Below are 19,024 nucleotides of genomic sequence, written 5' to 3'. Positions count from 1 at the left end.
GGTGGCTCGGGAAGTTGTCAAGGCAAGTATATGCACTCTCCAATAACTAAACAAAAACGCTATTGTCAAGCCACAATGTAAGTTAATAAAAATATTTAATGTTGAGCAAAATGATTAAAAATATAAAACAATATTTCACTTTAAACAGAACTCAGTCACCAGGCAAATGAAATCAGTACTGTAGGATAGAAATCCAACATTCAGAAAAACAATATCTGCTCTAACTCATTAGTTATAATTTTCCTATCTGACTAAAGAACACTGTCCCTGATCTAAACTGAATTACTACAACAGAGCAAAGGCAGGCGTACACTTCTTAGTGAGTCGTGTTGGGTATCCACTGCACAGTGCATTTGCGAACAACTCGCAACTTGCTGGCAACTTTAACTGACAACATCTGACTTCAGTTGTCCTCAGCAGGCTCTTTTATAGACTAGCCTGTCATAACTGTTCCAGTTCTAATTTTCATTTCATATTTTGAAAATCAACCAGCAGTTGTTTACTAAAGTTCCTTCCTGTCTTTCAGCTTCTAACAGTAACACATAGCAACTGTCAACATTCTGATGGCATCATCTGCAGATCAGCTGAATAAGAGACAATTTGCTTTTAGAATCTTTCTTCACAAACATGCACAGTTAGAAATGTAAAAGGACACTCCAAGTCTTTAAAATGTTCTGTACAAACAGATTATAAATCAACATGTAAGAAATTATTTACAATATCATAGCTAGTCATGCTTGCGTATAATGCACAGGTTAGTCTGAAATTATTTACAAAACCACACCCAGACATGCTAGCACCAATAACTGTCTAATTTCTTCACATTTCTTCCCCCATGACTCAAGCACTGTTTTCAAGTGACCCTAGAAAACGATGCTTGAGAAAAATGGGTCTATCTGGGAATATCAACCCACTCTTGTCCTGGGCAATCCATTTGCATTGGAGCTTGTGATATGCCTTTTCGCAGTCTGTGGTCCACACTACCTTATCCGGTTTATTTTTTTGTAGTTGGGTCAGTAAGGGGTGCAGCCATTGCTCCACAACTGGGCATAAATTTTCCACAGTACCCCACTCTCCCAAGAAATGCTCTCACTTGCTTTTTAGTAACAGGAACTAGCCACAATTTAATAGCTTCCACTTTGACAGGTTCTGGCCTAATCTTACCACTCCCCACTCAGTGTGCTAAGTAAGTGCACTCTGCCATACCCATCTGACACTTAACTGGGTTTAATGGTTAACTCTGCCCTTTTAAACTGGTCTGCATATGCCCGCAGCATAGTCTTTAATCCTAGAGTTTCACCTCTCCACAAGACCATTAGTCTGAGGATGGTAGGAGGTGTTCTTTATATGTTTCATCCCACAGCAGTTCCACAAACAAGTCAACAGGTCTGACATGAAGTTTGCACCTTGGTCATTCGGCATCTCCCTTGGAAAACTTACCCCACTGAGAATTTCTAGCAAAGCATTTGCCACCTTTTCTATGTCAATATTACCTGCAAAAGGAATATTGGGTACCATAACTAGAAATGGCAGATGGCAGGCTCTAGGCTATTCCAACTACTGCACTACCTCACCTTCCAGCCCTCCCTTAGGAATCCAGTCTTAGCAAACCTTTGTTCCTGTATACAGATTTCCCTTTCCCTGAGCCTTTGGTACTTCCTTAGCTATCTCCCTCAAGCTTTGTAATGTAGGGTCTCCAAGTTGAGCCTGTCTAAACTCCATATTTGTGACCCACTCAAGCTCCCCATCTGTAAGAAGCCCAGTAACTACAGACAGCAGCTACCGACAGCTGTACCTCCCTGTCAGTCTGGGTGCAGTAACTCCCCTGCATCCTTGCAGTCACCATGTCCAAGGATGCATCAGTACCTACCAGCACCTGTGGCTCACTTTCAGACTTACTGCTACATTATAGCTCCTTCTGTGAAATAGCCACCACAACAGTCCCAGCTTCAGGTATAAAATCTCTCTGGGTCTTGCCCAAGCTACCGGACATACATGTCTGTCTCCAAGCCTGACTGAGTGTCACTGCAGGCACGCAAGGTACTGCATCATCAATAATTCTGTATCAGGGCATCTGCAGGAATAGCCTGCAGGAATAGCCTCAAACACACCTACCTGCTTGCTTCCTCTTCCACCCTCCCAGTCAAGATATACACTAGCCAAAGGTATTTGTAATGGGGTCTGTTATAAAGCTCTGACTGGAGTGGACTGTCCAAGCAAGTAGTGCTCTTTTCTAACCAATGCATGCCTCACAATGGTTATATTAGAAACTGTTTACCATCTACTAAGATAGGATATTAAGTTTGGTGATAGATTGGCACCCCTGTTTCCAAAAACTTACCACTGGCATTTTGTCTTCCCCACTTGCTGGCTCCCTCACCTTTTGTTTCACACCTTGCCTCGATGGACATTTGACTGCTGTGTGACCTCTCTTTTTACATTTGAAACATCTAATCCTTAACCATGTACTTGGATTAATAGTTTCTCTTGTTACTGGTGTACTGTGTTGGAGTGGTTTAGGCTGCCCACCATGAGATCCCTTATGTCCATGTGCAGCACTTGGTATCCCTTTCTTGTATATTGTTGCACTGCTTGCTAAGTAGAGATCCCGTTTTCTCCCCAATTCCTCTGCAGAGTCGCACTGTCTGTCTCCTAATCAGATTCCTATGTTGTTAGGCAAAGGTCTGCCAGTCCATCAAAAGTGGTGACCTGACACCCACTCGCCCATCTCTGAAAGTAAGTACATAAGTCCTCAATATAATCACATACACTTTCATCTGCCTTGAGTCTGTGTTCATGAAACTTTTTTCTGTAAGCTTCAGGTGTTAGTTTAAAACAATTTAAAAGAGAGTGTTTCACTTTGACTTAATTCAAACAATCTACATCAGACAGTTTTGACATGGCCTGAACAGCTTTACCATGGAGTAAGGGAGTCAGGAGCAGAACCCAGAGCTCACAGTCAACATCATGCTGTCTACATACCCTTTCCAATATATGAATAAATGTATCAGACTCCTCCCCATACATGTATTGCGGAAAAAAGCTTACTGACCTTTACAGCTTCTGGAGTCTGGTTATTCCCTTCCCCATTACCTCCATGACCCTCTTGAAGGGTAAGAAGCTCCATTTCATGCTGGCACTCACTCTCATTTTCCTTTGCTTCTAAGCATCTCCATGACTCTGCTGATTCCAGTTCAAAATGTCTGGCCTCCAGTCATTGGGCTTCCAGTTCATATTGATGCTGTTTCTCCTCATCCTGCAGTTGTTTTGCCTCTAGGCACAGTGTCTCTACAGTCTCCGGTCGTCTGGCCTCCAGTTCATATTAACTGCTCCTTCTCCGCCTTCAGTTCCAGTTTCCTTAACTCCAGATGGATTCTCAGGTCCTCTGAAGAAAATGTGGACTGCCCTCTGTCGGCAGGCTATGCATCCCCAGTACCAAACTGATATCCTCCAAATGGCTGGCCTGAGCTGAAGCTGCAACTAATGCTGAAGTCATTGCTTCATTAGGTTGGCATGCACCCAGTCCTCTGGCTTCACACGCCTTGGCCAACTGGTTCTTTGTTGGCGTACTGTAGTCTTCTGCTGATGTCTTTGCCTGCTGTCCCTGACTGACTAAAAATAAATAAAACTGTGGTGAAAGATTCTATTGTGGCTGTTGAGAGTACACACCTTAATGACCACTATCCACAGGTTACTAAAGTCCAATTAAAAATCCCACACTGCTGGCACCAATTAATGTGGCTTCTGGATAATATCTCACTGAACTGCCACCAAATAATGTCACATCTCCCCTATCCTGGGTCAGTAACTAAGAAGCTTCAGTCTTCAATACCGACTCCAGTGTGAGACTGTCACTTAAACAGGAGTAGTAATTCACTGTGTTCTCCTAAGAGCACAGCTGGAACATGCTTTATAGCCTGGGACTGGACTGCATGCTTCTCTTCACCCCAAATATAACTCCTTATTACACAATTCTTAGCAGTTTGTTCCAGTTTAAGACATCTGATACACTGACACTTAAGTAAATTGAATCTCACACATCCAAACACTTCTGGGAAAGCCTGACACAGAATTCCAGCTGTGCCCCTTCCCCAAAATAATATGGTATTGTTGCCACGAACCAGAATGTCTTCATCCTCCTTTAAAGGGGTGTCCAATTATGAACGTTAGATATTAAAACAAATAGTAGCAAATGACCTAAGCAACCAGCCTTTCAGACTGACCTGAGAAGTTATCAAGACAAGTATAAGCATTCTCAAATCACTAAACAAAAACACGGACTGTCAAACCACAATGCAAGTAAATAAAAATATTTAATATTGGGGAAAATTATTAAAAATGTAAAACAGTAATTCCCATTAAACAAACAACTCAATCACCAGGAAAATGAAATTAATACTGTAGGATAGAAGTCTAACATTCAGTAAAAACTCTGATGTAACTGATTAGTTATACTTTTTCTATCTGATTCAAGAATACTGTTCCTGATCTAAAACTAAATTACTACAACAAAACAAACACAAGCTTACAGTTGTTGGTCAGTCCTTTTGGATATCCACTGCACAGTACATCTGTGAACAACTCACAACTGGCAACTGGCAACTTCTGACTTCATTTGTCTTCAGCAGGCTCTTTTATAGAGTAGCCTGTCATAACTGTTCCAGTTCTAATTTTCATGTCATATTTTTGAAAATCAGTCAACAGCTGTTTACTAAAATTCCTTCCTGTCTTTCAGGTTCTGACAGTAACACATAGCTACTGTCAACATTCCCGTGACATCATCTGCAAACATTCTGTACAAATAGTTTATACATGTAAGAACTTATTTCCAATGTCATAGCTAGTCATGCTGACATGACATATAATACATGCATTAATCTGAAATTATGTACAAAACCTCAACCAGATGTGCTAGCACAAATAGCAATGGCTGATTTCTTTACAGTATCTTGCAAAAATTAATTCATGTAAAGTACATAGTCCTTTTTCAAAATTACCAGCTCCCCACCCTTATCTGCATGCTTAATAACAGCATCGGCATTATTCTGCAGAGCTTCATATTCATCAGTGGATAAATTATATAATTTAGCATTATCACAGTTTGCATACAACTCTCATAGTTATCGTTCCCAAGCATTGTGAAAAGCAATGATGACGGGATGACTATTGAGTATAAAAATACTAGACTTCTTGCACATCTGAGTTTGAGTAGAAGCCGTGTTTCTAAAAATCAACTTTAATTTCAGATTTCTTACAAATATTTTTAAATCTATCAATGATTCCTCTACTGTATTGGTGTTTGCAGGAACAAACTTAAGCCCCCTGTTTAATAAAGATACATCGGCAGTATTTAAGCCGATGTAGACAGAGTGTCTATTTATTAGGGATGGTTCAATGACCTGCTACGTGTTTCTGGTTCTTTGTAAGTTCTTGTAGCTTTTCCTTCTCCTTTTCTTTCTGTTTGTTCTTGGGGATGGTGTAGATGTCGATGTTCATCCCCTCGCACTGACGCCAGGAAAGAAAGTTATTTACAACCGACGCCAGACCTAGCTGTACTTTTCTCCAGTAGAATTGGTAATACAGGTGCCAAAAATCCTCAGATACTGGAACATTTCGACTTACAGCTGCCACATAAGAGATTTTTGTACTATTATTGAGTAAGGTGGAAGTTAAATCCACAACAGATGGCCATACAGAACTACGAGACTTAGCATTTAATGGAGTAGAATTAGTATGGTCATTGGATGTAGTGGTTGCATCCAGTAGTGTAATCACATCTAGTGTATACATAGATTCTCGTTGTTCTGGTCTGTTGGGTCTGTCTTTGATTCTTTTCTCTTTGGGCCAGGAGATTATATTTCCTGTTTTAAAGTAATTTATGTCTCTTAGTAACTTGCACCTTTTAACAGTTTCCAATTGGCACTTGTAACCATGCAGTCTATCCAGCATTTAATAATTTAATAAACAAGGTCTTTAAAGCATGGCATGGCTAAAAGTTCATTCTCCATATTAGAATTTTTTTTCCTGCAGTTCATTCTTGGTTTTGTGAAAAATAGATTCATTAGATCCATGTACTCAGCGCCCAACTTTAAATTTCATCTCCTGCTATCTTTTCGAAACTCAGGATAAGTGTTTCCAAACAAGAGCATTTTCAAGATTCCCAGCCCTTGTGGAACAATGCATAGTTCAAGATAAGCAGAGAAGCTCAGGCATTGCCATTGAAGCCATTTAAAGACTTGAACCTTTTTTTCTAAGGCATCAATTAATGTAGAAACGGCACTTAATGATAGTTCAGCAGTTCCCAGAGGTTTAGAGGAATTAATCCCAATATTCCGAAGCAGGGAATTGGACTGTATAACCAGTAAATCACTCAAGGCACGTTTCTAATTCTGCAGGGCAGTAGTGTCAGTAATATGCTGCCACATTGAATTCTTAATTCAAATCAGATGGCGCCTGAAATAGATCCAAATACAGTCAGACACAAAAATACAGCAAACTGGATCAATACAATGGTAGCCCAAGTCACAGTTATAAAAGCAATAAAACTTTAAAAAAAAAAATACCAGACTTAGAGACACTCTAAGTATTAGTAATCACAATTTATTGAACCACAAAGCTTTCAGGTGTACCCTTCTTCAGTGTGAAAGCATTCGTAATAAACTGATTTAATTAAATACTAAAACTCAAAGTTTTATTGTTTTTATAACCTTGATTTGGACTACCTTTGTATTGATCCAGATGTTCATGTTTCACTGTTGCAGTCATCACACTTGGGTTGTCTGCCTGCAGGTAGTCCTCATTTGACCCAAATACCAGACTCTTGGGATTTCTGCGTCTGATGCGGTTGCCTCTTCCATGACATCAGGAGTATAAAACATGCAGCAGACGCCATTACATCAGCTTTTCTTGCCGCGGGGGAGCCCGAAGCAGAAGCAATTCGCAAGTGCCGGTCAGCCGCTACCTGAAATTTTCATTTTTCGAGTTTCAAACCTGAAGTCTTCTAAAGCTATGTACCCCGTTAGGGATTCTTTTTTCTTGCTCTAACCAATGCCAGAAAAAGTTAACAATTGTCTTGCCTGTGGAAAGCAAATACCTCACAGAGATTTTCATTCTTACCGTGTCACCTGTTTAGGCCCAGACCACGATGTTCCTCACTGTCGGCTTTGTGCCTTGTTTAATGCATGAACTATTCGCCGACCTTCTGATGTTCATATTAAACCAACTACTTCATTTCTGACTAAAGCAGCCGAGTTTCTCAGGCCCAGAGGTCACACTACGCCTAGAAAACCCATGGCCAAAGTGCCTGCTCAAGCTTCCGTGCCACAGAAACAAATGCTTAGAATGGCTGAAGACCTTATAACTCTAATTAGGGGAAGCCAGCCTTCCCCCTCTAAAAGACAAAGAATTGATTTCCCTTCTGATTCAACAGGCAATGAGTCCGATGACTGTGATCCCTCTGATTACCAGGACATACCCTTATCTACCTATGAGGATTCAGATGCAGAGGATTCCATTCCCTCTGCCTCCCCTCCAGAGGACTTTTCTTTTGGTGAAGCCTTGCATACCTTAGAGCATTTCTGCTGGGAATGCCAGGACTACCCACAGTCCAAAAAGAGACTCTGAGAATTTTTAGACTTACCTCAGCACAGGCCTCTAGCTATACCCGCTGTCCTGGATATTGTAGATGATGTTTTCATGGAATCAAGTCTTATTCCTGATACTTTACCACCAGCTCCTAGAAAGCCTGACAGATACTACAGGGTATCTGACTCTCTCAAATTTCTCTTTAAGAATCCCACTGTGGATCCAGAGACAATTTCTCAGGGACCTAAAGGTATTAAGGCTACTACAGTCAAAAATCCCTACCCCTTTGGACAGGGATTCTAGGGCTTTAGACAGATGGGGCAAGAAGGTATATACCTCTGTAACTCTTGCCATCAGGTCTTTAAATTGCTAGTTTCACATGTACCAGCAGCATATTATGGAACTAATTAAACAAAAAATGTTGTTGCTTCCAGATTTTGCAGAAGGTAAAGATTTACAATGCGTTCTGTAAACCAAGTTAGTAAACCTACTTTGCAGTGTGGTTTTGATGCCTTAGAAGCATCTTGCAGAGCTGCTGTCACTGGGTCTGTACTGAGAAGCCTGGCTGAAGGAACAAATCTTCCCAGACCATGTCAGAGCAAAATTACAAGATGCTCCATTAAACCAGGAATGTTTGTTTGGCACAAAAGCAGCAGAGGTTCTTAAAAAGATGGAGGAAAAAGCTAAATCTATGCAAACTGTTAAAGATTTCTTACAGGTACAGCCACCTAGATTCAGTAGGCATTGGCCTTCAAAAAACTGGTCCTTTTCAGTCCCTACCAGGTCTTCTCAGCCCAAACCCCGGAGCAACAGACCACCAAGGCTAAAGTCTCTGGGTATGCAGAGATCAAAACAATGGAGTGCTCCTCCTTCAAAAACCAGGAGTGTTAAGTCACCCCCTTATGGAAAAAATTCACAATGACGTGTCTATCATCCTTCCCAGCCCTGCCCAAGTACTTGCACTCCTAGGAGGAAAACTCGACCTGCGTGCAAAAAACTGGATGTCTATTACCCAGGACTGATTGGTCCTAAACATTGTGTCCTAGGGATACAGATTCTACTTCCACTCACTGCCAACCCCAAGGGGTTGCCACACCTTCCTCCAAACCAGTGGGCAGTGGCTCAAAAGCAAGTACTTTCTCTTCTCAGTATCAGGGCTATTCAACCTGTTCCAATAGAGCAAAGAGAACTGGGTTTCTACTCCAGACTGTTCCTGGTGCCCAGAAAAGAGGGCTCTTGGCATCCTATCCTGGACCTTTCCATTCTCAACACCTTCCTGGTGGTCCCAAAATTCAAAATGCTTACACTACAACAGCTGCTTCCTATGTTAGCCAAGGACTCTTGGCTAGTCACCCTAGATCTAAGCTTATCTGCACATCCCCATAAGGGAATCTTGCAGGAAATATCTACGTTTCAGGGTAGACTCTATGCACTATCAGTTTTCTGCACTTCCCTTTGGCTTATCTACTGCGCCCAGGGTATTCAGAAAGTGCCTGGCTCTAGCCATTGCATCCTGCAGGCAGAGAAATATTCAAATTTATCCATACTTGGACGATTGCCTGGTTCAGGCGGACAGTCAGGAATTGCTACTTCAGCACTGGCATTTGTAAAAAGACTTTTAACTTCTCTAGGGTACACCATCAATGAAAAGAAATCACATCTGGTGTCCAGCCAAAAGATTGTATTCCTGGGAGCAAGCTTGAACACATCTTCCCAGATGGCATTCCTTACTCCAGAAAAGCAGGTTTATTTGACAAACTATTTCAAACTAATGGCCACCAGAACCCAGCTATCTGCAAGAAAAATACTGCAAGCCCTAGGGTTCATGGCCTCATGCATTCTACTAATTCCATATACACGACTGCATATGAGGAAACTTTAGTGGTACTTAAGTCTCTGGTGCCAACATTCTCAGGACCTGGAAACAATTATTCCTATCATTCCTTGTCTAAGGGCAAAGTTCCTTTGGTGGGTAGAGGCTTGCAACCACAACAAGGGACTCCCTTTTACTCAACCCCTCACCACCCAAACCCTGACAACAGACACATCCGACTATGCATGGGTGGCTCACATAGCTGGCAAATGCATTCAAGACCAGTGGAGCCCAGGACAAATTCACCTACATATCAATCAAAAAGAAATGTTAGCTGTGCAGAATGCTCTGACAGACTTCAAATACCTTATCCTTCCACAACACCACAGTTATGTGGTACATAAACAGGCAGGGGGGAACTCATTCCTACCCACTCTGCAGATTAGCCATGGCCCTGTGGAACACAGCCTTGAGCAACCAAGTGCACCTGCAAGCTCAGTTCCTGCCAGGCAAACAAAATTCACTGGCAGACGACTTAAGCAGAAATCTACTGGACCCACACGAGTGGAAACTGGAACCCAACTCATTCAAACTTCTAACCCACAGGTGGGGGACACCAGAGGTGGACCTGTTTGCCTCCACCAAAACCATCAATTGAACAAATTTTGCACCAGAAATCCCCACAGCCAAGCATGGAAAGTGGATGCCCTATCCTTTACATGGGAAAACCTCTCAATTTATGCCTTCCCCCTCTGCCCCTCCTCTCAAAAGTACTAGTCAAAATCAAATGGGACAAACCAAGGAGAATCCTTATTGCACCAGACTGGCCCCGCCAGCACTAGTACCCACTCCTACGCAGCAGTGCCACCCTGGCACCTACATCAGACCCCCTCCCTGCTGTCCCAGCAGGAGGGACAGATTTTGCTTCCTCAGCTGCAAACCCTGAACCTTGCAGTCTGGCTTATTCCCTGAATACACCACCAGCACCCCCCCGCAAACAGGTGCTGGATGTCATCCTTGAAGCCAGAAGGCCTAGTACTAGGAAATCCTGTTCAGAAAAATGGAAAAGCTACTGTTCTTGGAGCCTGTCTCAAGGAAGGGACACAGCCATGCTCACCTTTCCTCAAATCCTAGATTACCTAGTAGAACTGCTCCACAAAGGCCTGTCCTTCTCTTCTATTAAGATGCATGCCTCAGCCATCTCAGCTCATTATAATAATGTGCCACCTCTCTTTTCCCAGCCTCTGGTCAAATGGTTCTTGAGAGGAGCTATCAATTTAAGACCCCAGAGGAGAGCTCCCACCCTTGCCTGGGACCTTCTCTTTGTACTAGAGAAGCTCACACTTCCCCTTTTTGAGCCTGCTGCTACAGCACAGTTAAAATTCTTCTCTTGGAAAACAGCCTTACTTCTAGCCATCACTTCAGCAAGAAGAGTGTGTGAGTTACAGGCACTAATGGCTGTTGAACCCTTCATTATTTTCCATGCTGACAGGGTTTCCCGCAGTACTAACCCATGCTTTATGCCCAAGGTGGTATCCAGTGTGGCTGTAAACCAATCCATCCATTTACCAACCTTTTTCCCTAATCCTCAGACTAAAGGGGAAAGGATCCTGCACTCCTTGGACATACACAGACAACTCTGTTTCTACCTTGACAGGACTAAGCCTTTCAGAAAATCTGACCAGCTGCTAGTTTGCTTTGCTACAGGGGCAGAAGGCAAGGCCATTTCAAAGCAAACCATTTCCAAATGGATAGCACACTGCATCCATTTCTGCTACAAACACCATGGAAAACCTACCCCACAGGGGATCAGAACTCATTCCACTAGGGCTACCTCGACCTCTACAGCATTTCTCAGGGGAGTCCCTACCATGGACATCTTGGAAGTTACAACCTGGAGTTCTGTACACACCCTCGCCAAGCATTACCACTTGCCTGTCTTTTCGAAATCCAGAGCTGGATTTGCCACAGCAGTCTTACATGGCCTGCTAGCCAGCCCTACTATTACGTGACTGCCTCTACCCTTCCTCCGCTTTGGGAATCAACCCAAGTGTGATGACTGCAACAGTGAAACACCATGAACATAGTACAGTTACCATAAATGTAGATGTTCGAGTGTATTCACTGTTGCAGTCCTGGTTACCCTCCCTCCAGCCCCCCTGACTTTTCTGTGTTTTCTACCTATCCTTTTTTTGGACATATCTTATGGCTATGGTATTTACGTTTTGCTGGAGGTGTTCCACACCATGTAATTGCTTCCTATTTTGGGGGCTCCTGACATCTGGGGCAAAAAAAAAACTGATGTAATGGTGTTGGCTGCATGTTTTATAACCCTGGCAACCTGATGTCATGGAAGAGGTGACTGCATCCGATGCAGAAATCCAAAGACACTGGTATTCGGGCCGACTGAGGGCTACCTACAGGCAGATAACCCAAGTGTGATGACTGCAACAGTGAATACACTCAAACATCTACATTTATGGTAAGTGTACACAACTGTACTTTTGCTGTGTTTTTAGAAATCCTGTTACAGAGCCAGATAGTATCCCTGCAATCTGCTAAGGGTCTTGGACTTGTTCCACAATGCAGTATATTCCCCCACCCAGTCAAGACCAATAATAGGCAGGTTGATTATTAGCTGTCAGCAGTTGCTTGCTATAACCAAAGACAGTCAACCTGTCAGAATGGTGTCCTCTATTTAAGACATCCAGGCTGACCTGTCTGTCTGTCCTTCATTCTTATACCTCATGTTAGTAAAGCCTTTTCTTTACCCTTCAGACTCAAAGAATTTTAAATACCAGTGCTAGGAAAGAGTTTCATGTTTCTGTAACTTCAAAGAGAAGCAATCCATAACCTGCAAACCATTATATGCAAGCCGTCCTATTCAGTCACTCTCAAAACAAACTTTTCTCAAATGCCAAGGTTCTCAGCAGCATTTTTAAACAAGTCCTGTTAGTTTCTAGTCTTAGATGCCCGCCAAAGTGAAGGTGATCATCTTTTACTTACTTTGGATGTAAATCAGCAATTACAATGCTGTGCTGTCCAGGAAACAGATTTTTTTTTGTTTCCTCTAAAAATGAAAAGGCCAGCATGTTAGTAAGCAAATCCTGTTAGTGTGTTTGGCCCACTCTGTTGCCTTTGGCCATAACTACACCAAACCCTTACAGGACACTTGTACTGCATATTCCACTTGAAAGGAATCTGCTTCTGGAGTTAAGTGTTTCTGCACAAAATGGTTTGGAAACAGGCACACAGCCTGCTTTTCTTACCTTCACTAAATACTACTTTCAGGAGAGACAGTGTAGAGGCATTCTGTAACTCTCCGCCTTTCAGAAACCAAATACTGTTTAGAATTCTACACTGGTGTTATGATTTACTGCTACAGTGACCCTTCCAAAAGAAAATATTTACAGCTATGTAAGGTAGTCACAGTAACACTGGGTCTTTGAGTGAAATTCATTACAGCCTAGAGTCACCTTCAGGTGCTTCTGTATTTACATCCTTTCTGATGCCTCTAAGCATCTAATATAATCTGTTCATATTTGCATCAGTAGTTCCAAAAAACATGCTACATACAAGCTACTGAAAGATTTCATCTTAAAATTTATATGATGGGGACTGTACAACTGCACTGATAGTTCATCTCTTTGTGCTGATATATATTAATAGTTCATAAAATATGTTTATATTTTCATATTTCTCTAAATATCTCAACAACCAAATAATACAACCAGAACTATTTAGCCTTCTATGAAAGCGCACAGCTGGACGATGTGTGCCTTTAGTGGTTATAGAGATATTGTAAATTATTTATAAAATTAATATTTTCTATGTTTATTAGGACTATAAAATCTAGTTTAAGACCTAGAACCTAACGAATAGTACCACTGTAAAGATTTGTTTGTGCTGCACAATTTACTGTTTACATTTCCTTAGTATCCCTTGTTTCCAGAAATACAGCCATTTGTTTGAAACATGAGGACATAACTTAATTGTGTCAGAAAGCTCAGGATACAGTCACTGTAAGTTAGAGTGCAAACCTCCACAGCTCAACTGGAATGAAGGAATTAATAGTGGTTTCCCTCCACACACACACACACATAATTCCACCCTTCTTCCTGTATAGACATATATACACACACACACTCACACACACACACACACACACACATACACAATGTGTGTGTGTCTCAGTATGTGTATGTATGTATGTATATATATATATATATATATATATATATATATATATATATATATATATATATATATATATATATATCACACACACACACCTTCTTCTTCTTTCCTGTATAGACATTTTATATATATATATATATATATATATATATATATATTTATGTATACATATACACACACAGACACACACAGACACATAATCTGTGTATATACATATATAATATATATACATCTATATCATATATATATATATATATATATGCCTGTTTGACAACTGACCTGACCCCCCAATTTGACTGAAGCTCATTTGGAAAAAATTGACAACTGACTGACAACTAGTATTAGCAAGAATGGAATATGCCCCCCCCCCCACGTAGTGTATTCCTGGAGTTGGAATATATATAGGTAGGTGGGGGTACATATGATATTGTTAACTTTGATGTAATATTGCTTAGTAAAAGAAGTGCCCCCACAGCCCCCTACCTATATTCTCTACCTCCAGGGTCGCACTCAGTGGGAGAGGGGGCATATATATATATATATATATATATATATATATATGTATATATATATATATATATATATATATATATATATATGTGTGTATATATATATATAAAATGTTGTTAGGGTATTTGTTATGACAGTTAATTTTGATGTAAATTCTGTATTGTTGCATTCTGTACCAGGATTTGTCTTCCACAAGCACATGTCTTACAAGACTTCTAGGATCAAATGCATATCACTGTATACATGTTGTGGAGGGAGGTTTGGAGCAGCTGTTTATGGATTTAGTTCACATTGTCGACTGTTCAAAGCTAAATATTGAGTAGAAAGTATTAAAACTTCAGAACATTGACTGTAGGTAAGTGAAGGTTGATCATTTTTACGTAAGATTGCTGTGTATTGGGGATCAGTAAATTTGCCCTGTTTCCACTGTAATGCAGTCTCTGAGTTGGAAAATATAATGGGTATTGCGGTGTAAAAAAAGACACTGCTTCTTTATGTGGTTTTCAACATTCTAAGGTTCGATACTTTCAACTCTGTGTTTAGCCTGTCAATCTTCTGAACCATCAGTAATGTGAACTAGTCCCCTGTGTATGTAGTCATAGGCATGACACAGGAATTGGTCCTTGCAGAGAAAAACTGCTTAGAAAATCCAGCTGAGATGCAATAAAAGAAGTTTGGTAAGTCCAAATGTTTTGCAATAAAGTGACTTCCATGTCCTCAAAGGTGTACTGTCTTACACAGTCGTACTAAAAGTGTGGTTTGTTGCAGTAAACAAGACCAGTAAATTTATCTTCTCATTTTCAGCAATGCAATTGGTCCACTAGTGGCACTGTGGCTCATTTATGAACAAGGTGGCGTAATGCAGAACTCTCCAACACCAGTGTGGCTGCTTTTTTATGGAGGTGTTGGTATCTGTGCTGGTCTCTGGGTATGGGGAAGGAGAGTTATCCAGACTATGGGTAAAGACCTTACACCAATTACTCCTTCAAGGTGAGTGTGAAATCTAGACTTTTGTTGTATGTTTTCATTTCACTAACAGACAATCAGTGCTCTGCTTTGTCATAACTCCATTAACATATAGCTAGCAAATGCTCTGCCTGTTTTTAAACTAACATTTGCTAATGACGCAAGTGTTGATTGTTTGACATGCAAGAGCCTTGGGTTGAAAGCAGATATTTGATAGCTGGAATTGGCAGCACTTAGACCTGTAGTATTTTAGCTAAAATATTTTACCTAGTTTGTTTGGATGTGTCAGGAGAATTTGAGATCACAGTCAGAGATTACATGTAATAGACCTAAATTTTATCCTGGTACCTAGAATTCAAGCCCAAGTCTTTCAAACAGTTTTAAGTCTCTTGTGCACTGAATGAAAGATTAATTGGGGAGGGAATGGCCTATTCTTGCTCTTTTAGAAGTTGAACTGTTTGCTTCCCTTCTGCCTTTGGATTATTTCTTATTCTTTATTTAGCTCATTTCTCTCTAGATGCTTGTGTTCAGTTTCTGGTGAAATAGACATAATTGTAACACTGGTCAAAATTAAAAATGTTGTTGAAGCCTGTTTGTTTAATACCTGGACTCCAGCATTCAGTTGTCAAACAAAGGCTAGAATTATTGATTGGTAGTCGGATAACTTGTAGCAGTTAGAGTTGCATGGAGACTGGTATTTGCACTCTGACTTTATCCTTTGGCCACCAGGAAGGAAGGTGAACATTACAAGTCCTGTTTGAGTGGATAAAGCAGACTAAGAGCTCCTTTGAGGTGAGACGATACAGCCCAATATACCTAATCCCCCATCCCATCATCCATCCTTGTTTTAAATGTAGTCACGTTTTGTAGCAGTTTTATTTTCAGTAGGCAATTTGTACCATCTTCTGCCTGCTGTAATTTAAATAATTTCTCCCCTTTTAATATGTTAGTCATAAGAATATGCACTTAAAAATTATTTCTGGTACTCATTTTTTTCTCCTTTGTACTAAGCACTATACCATGGTATTCACATTTAAGTTGTCTTTCAGTTATGTATAAACCAAATCAAGTAATTTCTGTACAAACAGTAATGTACTGAAAACAGTTTTAAACTTCCTTATTCTATTTTTGTAACCTATCCACTTCACTGACTAGCTGTAAAATATCTTTGTACATGCTGCAGTTTCTTTATAATCCATTGTGCTGTAACCACAAATGTCAGCGTCATATTCAGTTGTAGCACTTGCAAAGCTTTTATATAACGGTAGTAAAACAGCTCCATAGATGAGGGCTAACGTCCACTCAGGCCCTTATATGCCTAGATGTGCAATTCAAGTGTGAGACACATTTGATTTACATAGGGGTGATTGCTAACTGCCTCTGTCCATCGGAGACATAGTTGCCAGGTCAAGGGTGAATTTCTAATTACCCATCCATCGGTTCAAGTTGCACTTAAATAGGGATAGGAAGGAACTCTGCTTCACATAGATGGGGAGCCTGTTCCAGAGAATGGGAATTATCCAAGAAACATATCGGTCTCTTCAACTTGTCCTATTTAAGTTGCAAACATAATTTAGGTTTTTCAAATCTAGTAGTTCTAATGCTGTTTGTTTTACGGATGTGCAGAAGGTTTATCCAAACAGGATCCAGAAATGCCTTGTAAGTCAGGCAAAGATCACCTTTCGGAAGTCTGTATGATACTAAGTAAACATTGCTTATAAGTTGAGCAACACAGAAGGATTTTCTTACTACCTTGGACACACATTGGTGGAAGACTATGTTTACTATCTAGATGAGTTCAGAGATCCCTGAGTAATGAATCAGCTTTTAGCAGTGTTTTATTGATGATGTAGTTACCTGGGGTGGCAGACTTCTAAAAAGGTAATATAATGCATTTCTTGATTTTGATATTTAGTTTTAAGCCTTGGCTTTGGCACCAAGTGTTTGTGTTGGACCTTCCTGAAGGGTGTTCTCATCTTGATGGTATTCAGTGACTGTTCTCAGTTTACAATCATCTGCGAACTTGGTTAGCCAGAGATCTTTGACATTAGCTTTGACATCCAAGAAGTACATGCCAAAGAGAAGTGAGCCTAGCTCAGAGCCCTTGGCGACCCACTGGTGACCAGCCCCTCTGGAGGTGGCCTTGTTGATTCTGACCATTTGGATCTTAGCTGGATTGCTAGCTGGCTCACTGAGTATTATAAAGGGGTTTATACCTAGTTCCATAAGTTTGTTGATAATACCAGAGTTGGGGGTATTTTTTCAAATGCTTTAGCCAAATCTAGGTAGGCTGTATGCTTTAGTGACCTTTTCAAGGAAGTCCACCAGATTCAGAAGACATGACCTTCCATTGACAAAGCCAAACTAAGATGAATCCAGTGTCTGGAGGTCTCCTGTGTCCTTGTTGATAATTTCCTGGCAGACTAGTCAGATGAAATGGTCTGTAGTTTCAAGACCCTGTTGAAAGTCCCTCCCTTATGAAAGGGGATGACTCTTGCAGTCCTCCATTCATGTGGCACAAAGCCTGTTATAAGACTGTAGTTAAAATAATGACTCTAGGGGTCTTAAGTCATAATGTTAAGTTGTCCAGTCTAGCCTTTGTTCTTGCTGGAAGGGTGCAGAGCCAATCCTCGGCTCCGACTCTGCCACCTACTATAGCTTGAGAGCTCTTTACTGGCTTGAGGCTACCCCTTATCCCAGAATGCCCAGCACCAGATACCCAGATCTCGTTTCCCGCTTTAGCTGCGAGGTTGTGATCAGTACTGGCTCAAGCTTATTATAATTTTTTGTCTCTCTTAAACTCAAATATCGTGCTTAAAATTTGATATATTTCTTCTTTGGTAGTAGTTTGTAAGTTTCTTTTACTGTAAACCCCCCTTATCCCTTCCTTCTGCTTTACTTTTGTGCTGTGTTGGCCATTGCCCCTTAGTCACTAGGCCTTCTGTTATTCCCTGAACTTGTTTAACTTAGAGAGTCCCCCCCCCCCTTAAGGACAGCCATTTAAGTTAGAGGCTGTCCTTTAAGGTCTTTATTAATTGTATAGTTTTTCTATTGTAGTTTGACTTTTACTAAAATGTCTAAGGAAGTTAAAACCTCTGGTTTTAAAAAGTGTGACTCATGCTGTCAGAAGATGTCTCTGACAGATGGGCACACTAGTTGTGTTTATTGCTTGGGGGCTCTGCACCTGCAGGACTCTTGTGCTAATTGTCATGCCTTTAGTCCAAGGGTCTGCAGGAGTGGAAAAACAAGCTTATCCTATGTGGATTATTAAAACAGGATTCTCCGGCTAAAGCATCTCAGCCAGTGAAACCTTTGAAACCAGTCAAGCCATTGGCTGCATGTTCGGAACCGACCTGTGAGCTTGACAAACCGACAAGACTACCCCTCCGTCAGCTCCAACTGTTACTTCAGAGCCATCTCGGAGCCACAAAAGAGTTGGGTCTCCTCCTTTGGAGCCAATTTGCTCGGTGCCACAATCACCATTACTTCAAAGCAAGTCCAGTCATCGCTCATCTTCCCACGGCTTTTGATCCTTGAGGTTATCGGATCAGGATGTGGCGAGAGTGGTCAGTAGGTTGCTTAAGTCACAGGCTCTTGCTAAAATGCTTTTGAGCCCACCTCAACAGGCTTCCATCCACTTCGATTTTGATTCCTCCTTCAACTGTACTTAGTTCGTAGCCAGAGTCCATGGACGGTCCGATAGTGGTTCCTTCGGCTCCGATGACATCATCATCAGCTCCGACTTTAGATCCGATTACCTCGATTCTTCCTCCCATTGAGGTATCTGGGTGCCAAAGCTCTCTCGGCTCTGAGGGGTGAAGTGGCATTGGACCCTTGTCCGACCCTGCTCTCCCTCTCGGAGCATCGGCTCAGTTGAGCTCAGCTCCCACATCGGCCTCAGAGCCGTCGCCATCTGCACAGGCTGGTATTCCTGTCTCTTCGGAGCTGGAGCCT

The 19,024-nt window shown here is 41.3% G+C and overlaps 1 protein-coding gene across 6 annotated transcripts in view; it reads left to right on the top strand.

Moving 5' to 3' along the window:
- The window catches only part of SLC20A2 (solute carrier family 20 member 2), a 717,641-nt gene that overhangs the window by 522,219 nt on the left and 176,398 nt on the right, over window positions 1-19,024 (top strand). For all 6 annotated transcript variants that reach the window (XM_044059039.1, XM_044059042.1, XM_044059040.1 and 3 more), the window contains exon 9: window positions 14,909-15,094. In XM_044059039.1, coding sequence (XP_043914974.1) covers window positions 14,909-15,094 — 186 coding nt within the window. The remainder of the gene's footprint in view (window positions 1-14,908; window positions 15,095-19,024) is intronic.

This window comes from Protopterus annectens, chromosome 17.part0 (genome assembly GCF_019279795.1).
Source record: "Protopterus annectens isolate FY-2018-M chromosome 17.part0, PAN1.0, whole genome shotgun sequence".
In the NCBI taxonomy this organism is placed as follows: Eukaryota; Metazoa; Chordata; order Ceratodontiformes; family Protopteridae; genus Protopterus; species Protopterus annectens.
This window is presented reverse-complemented; position numbering and strand designations above follow the sequence as displayed.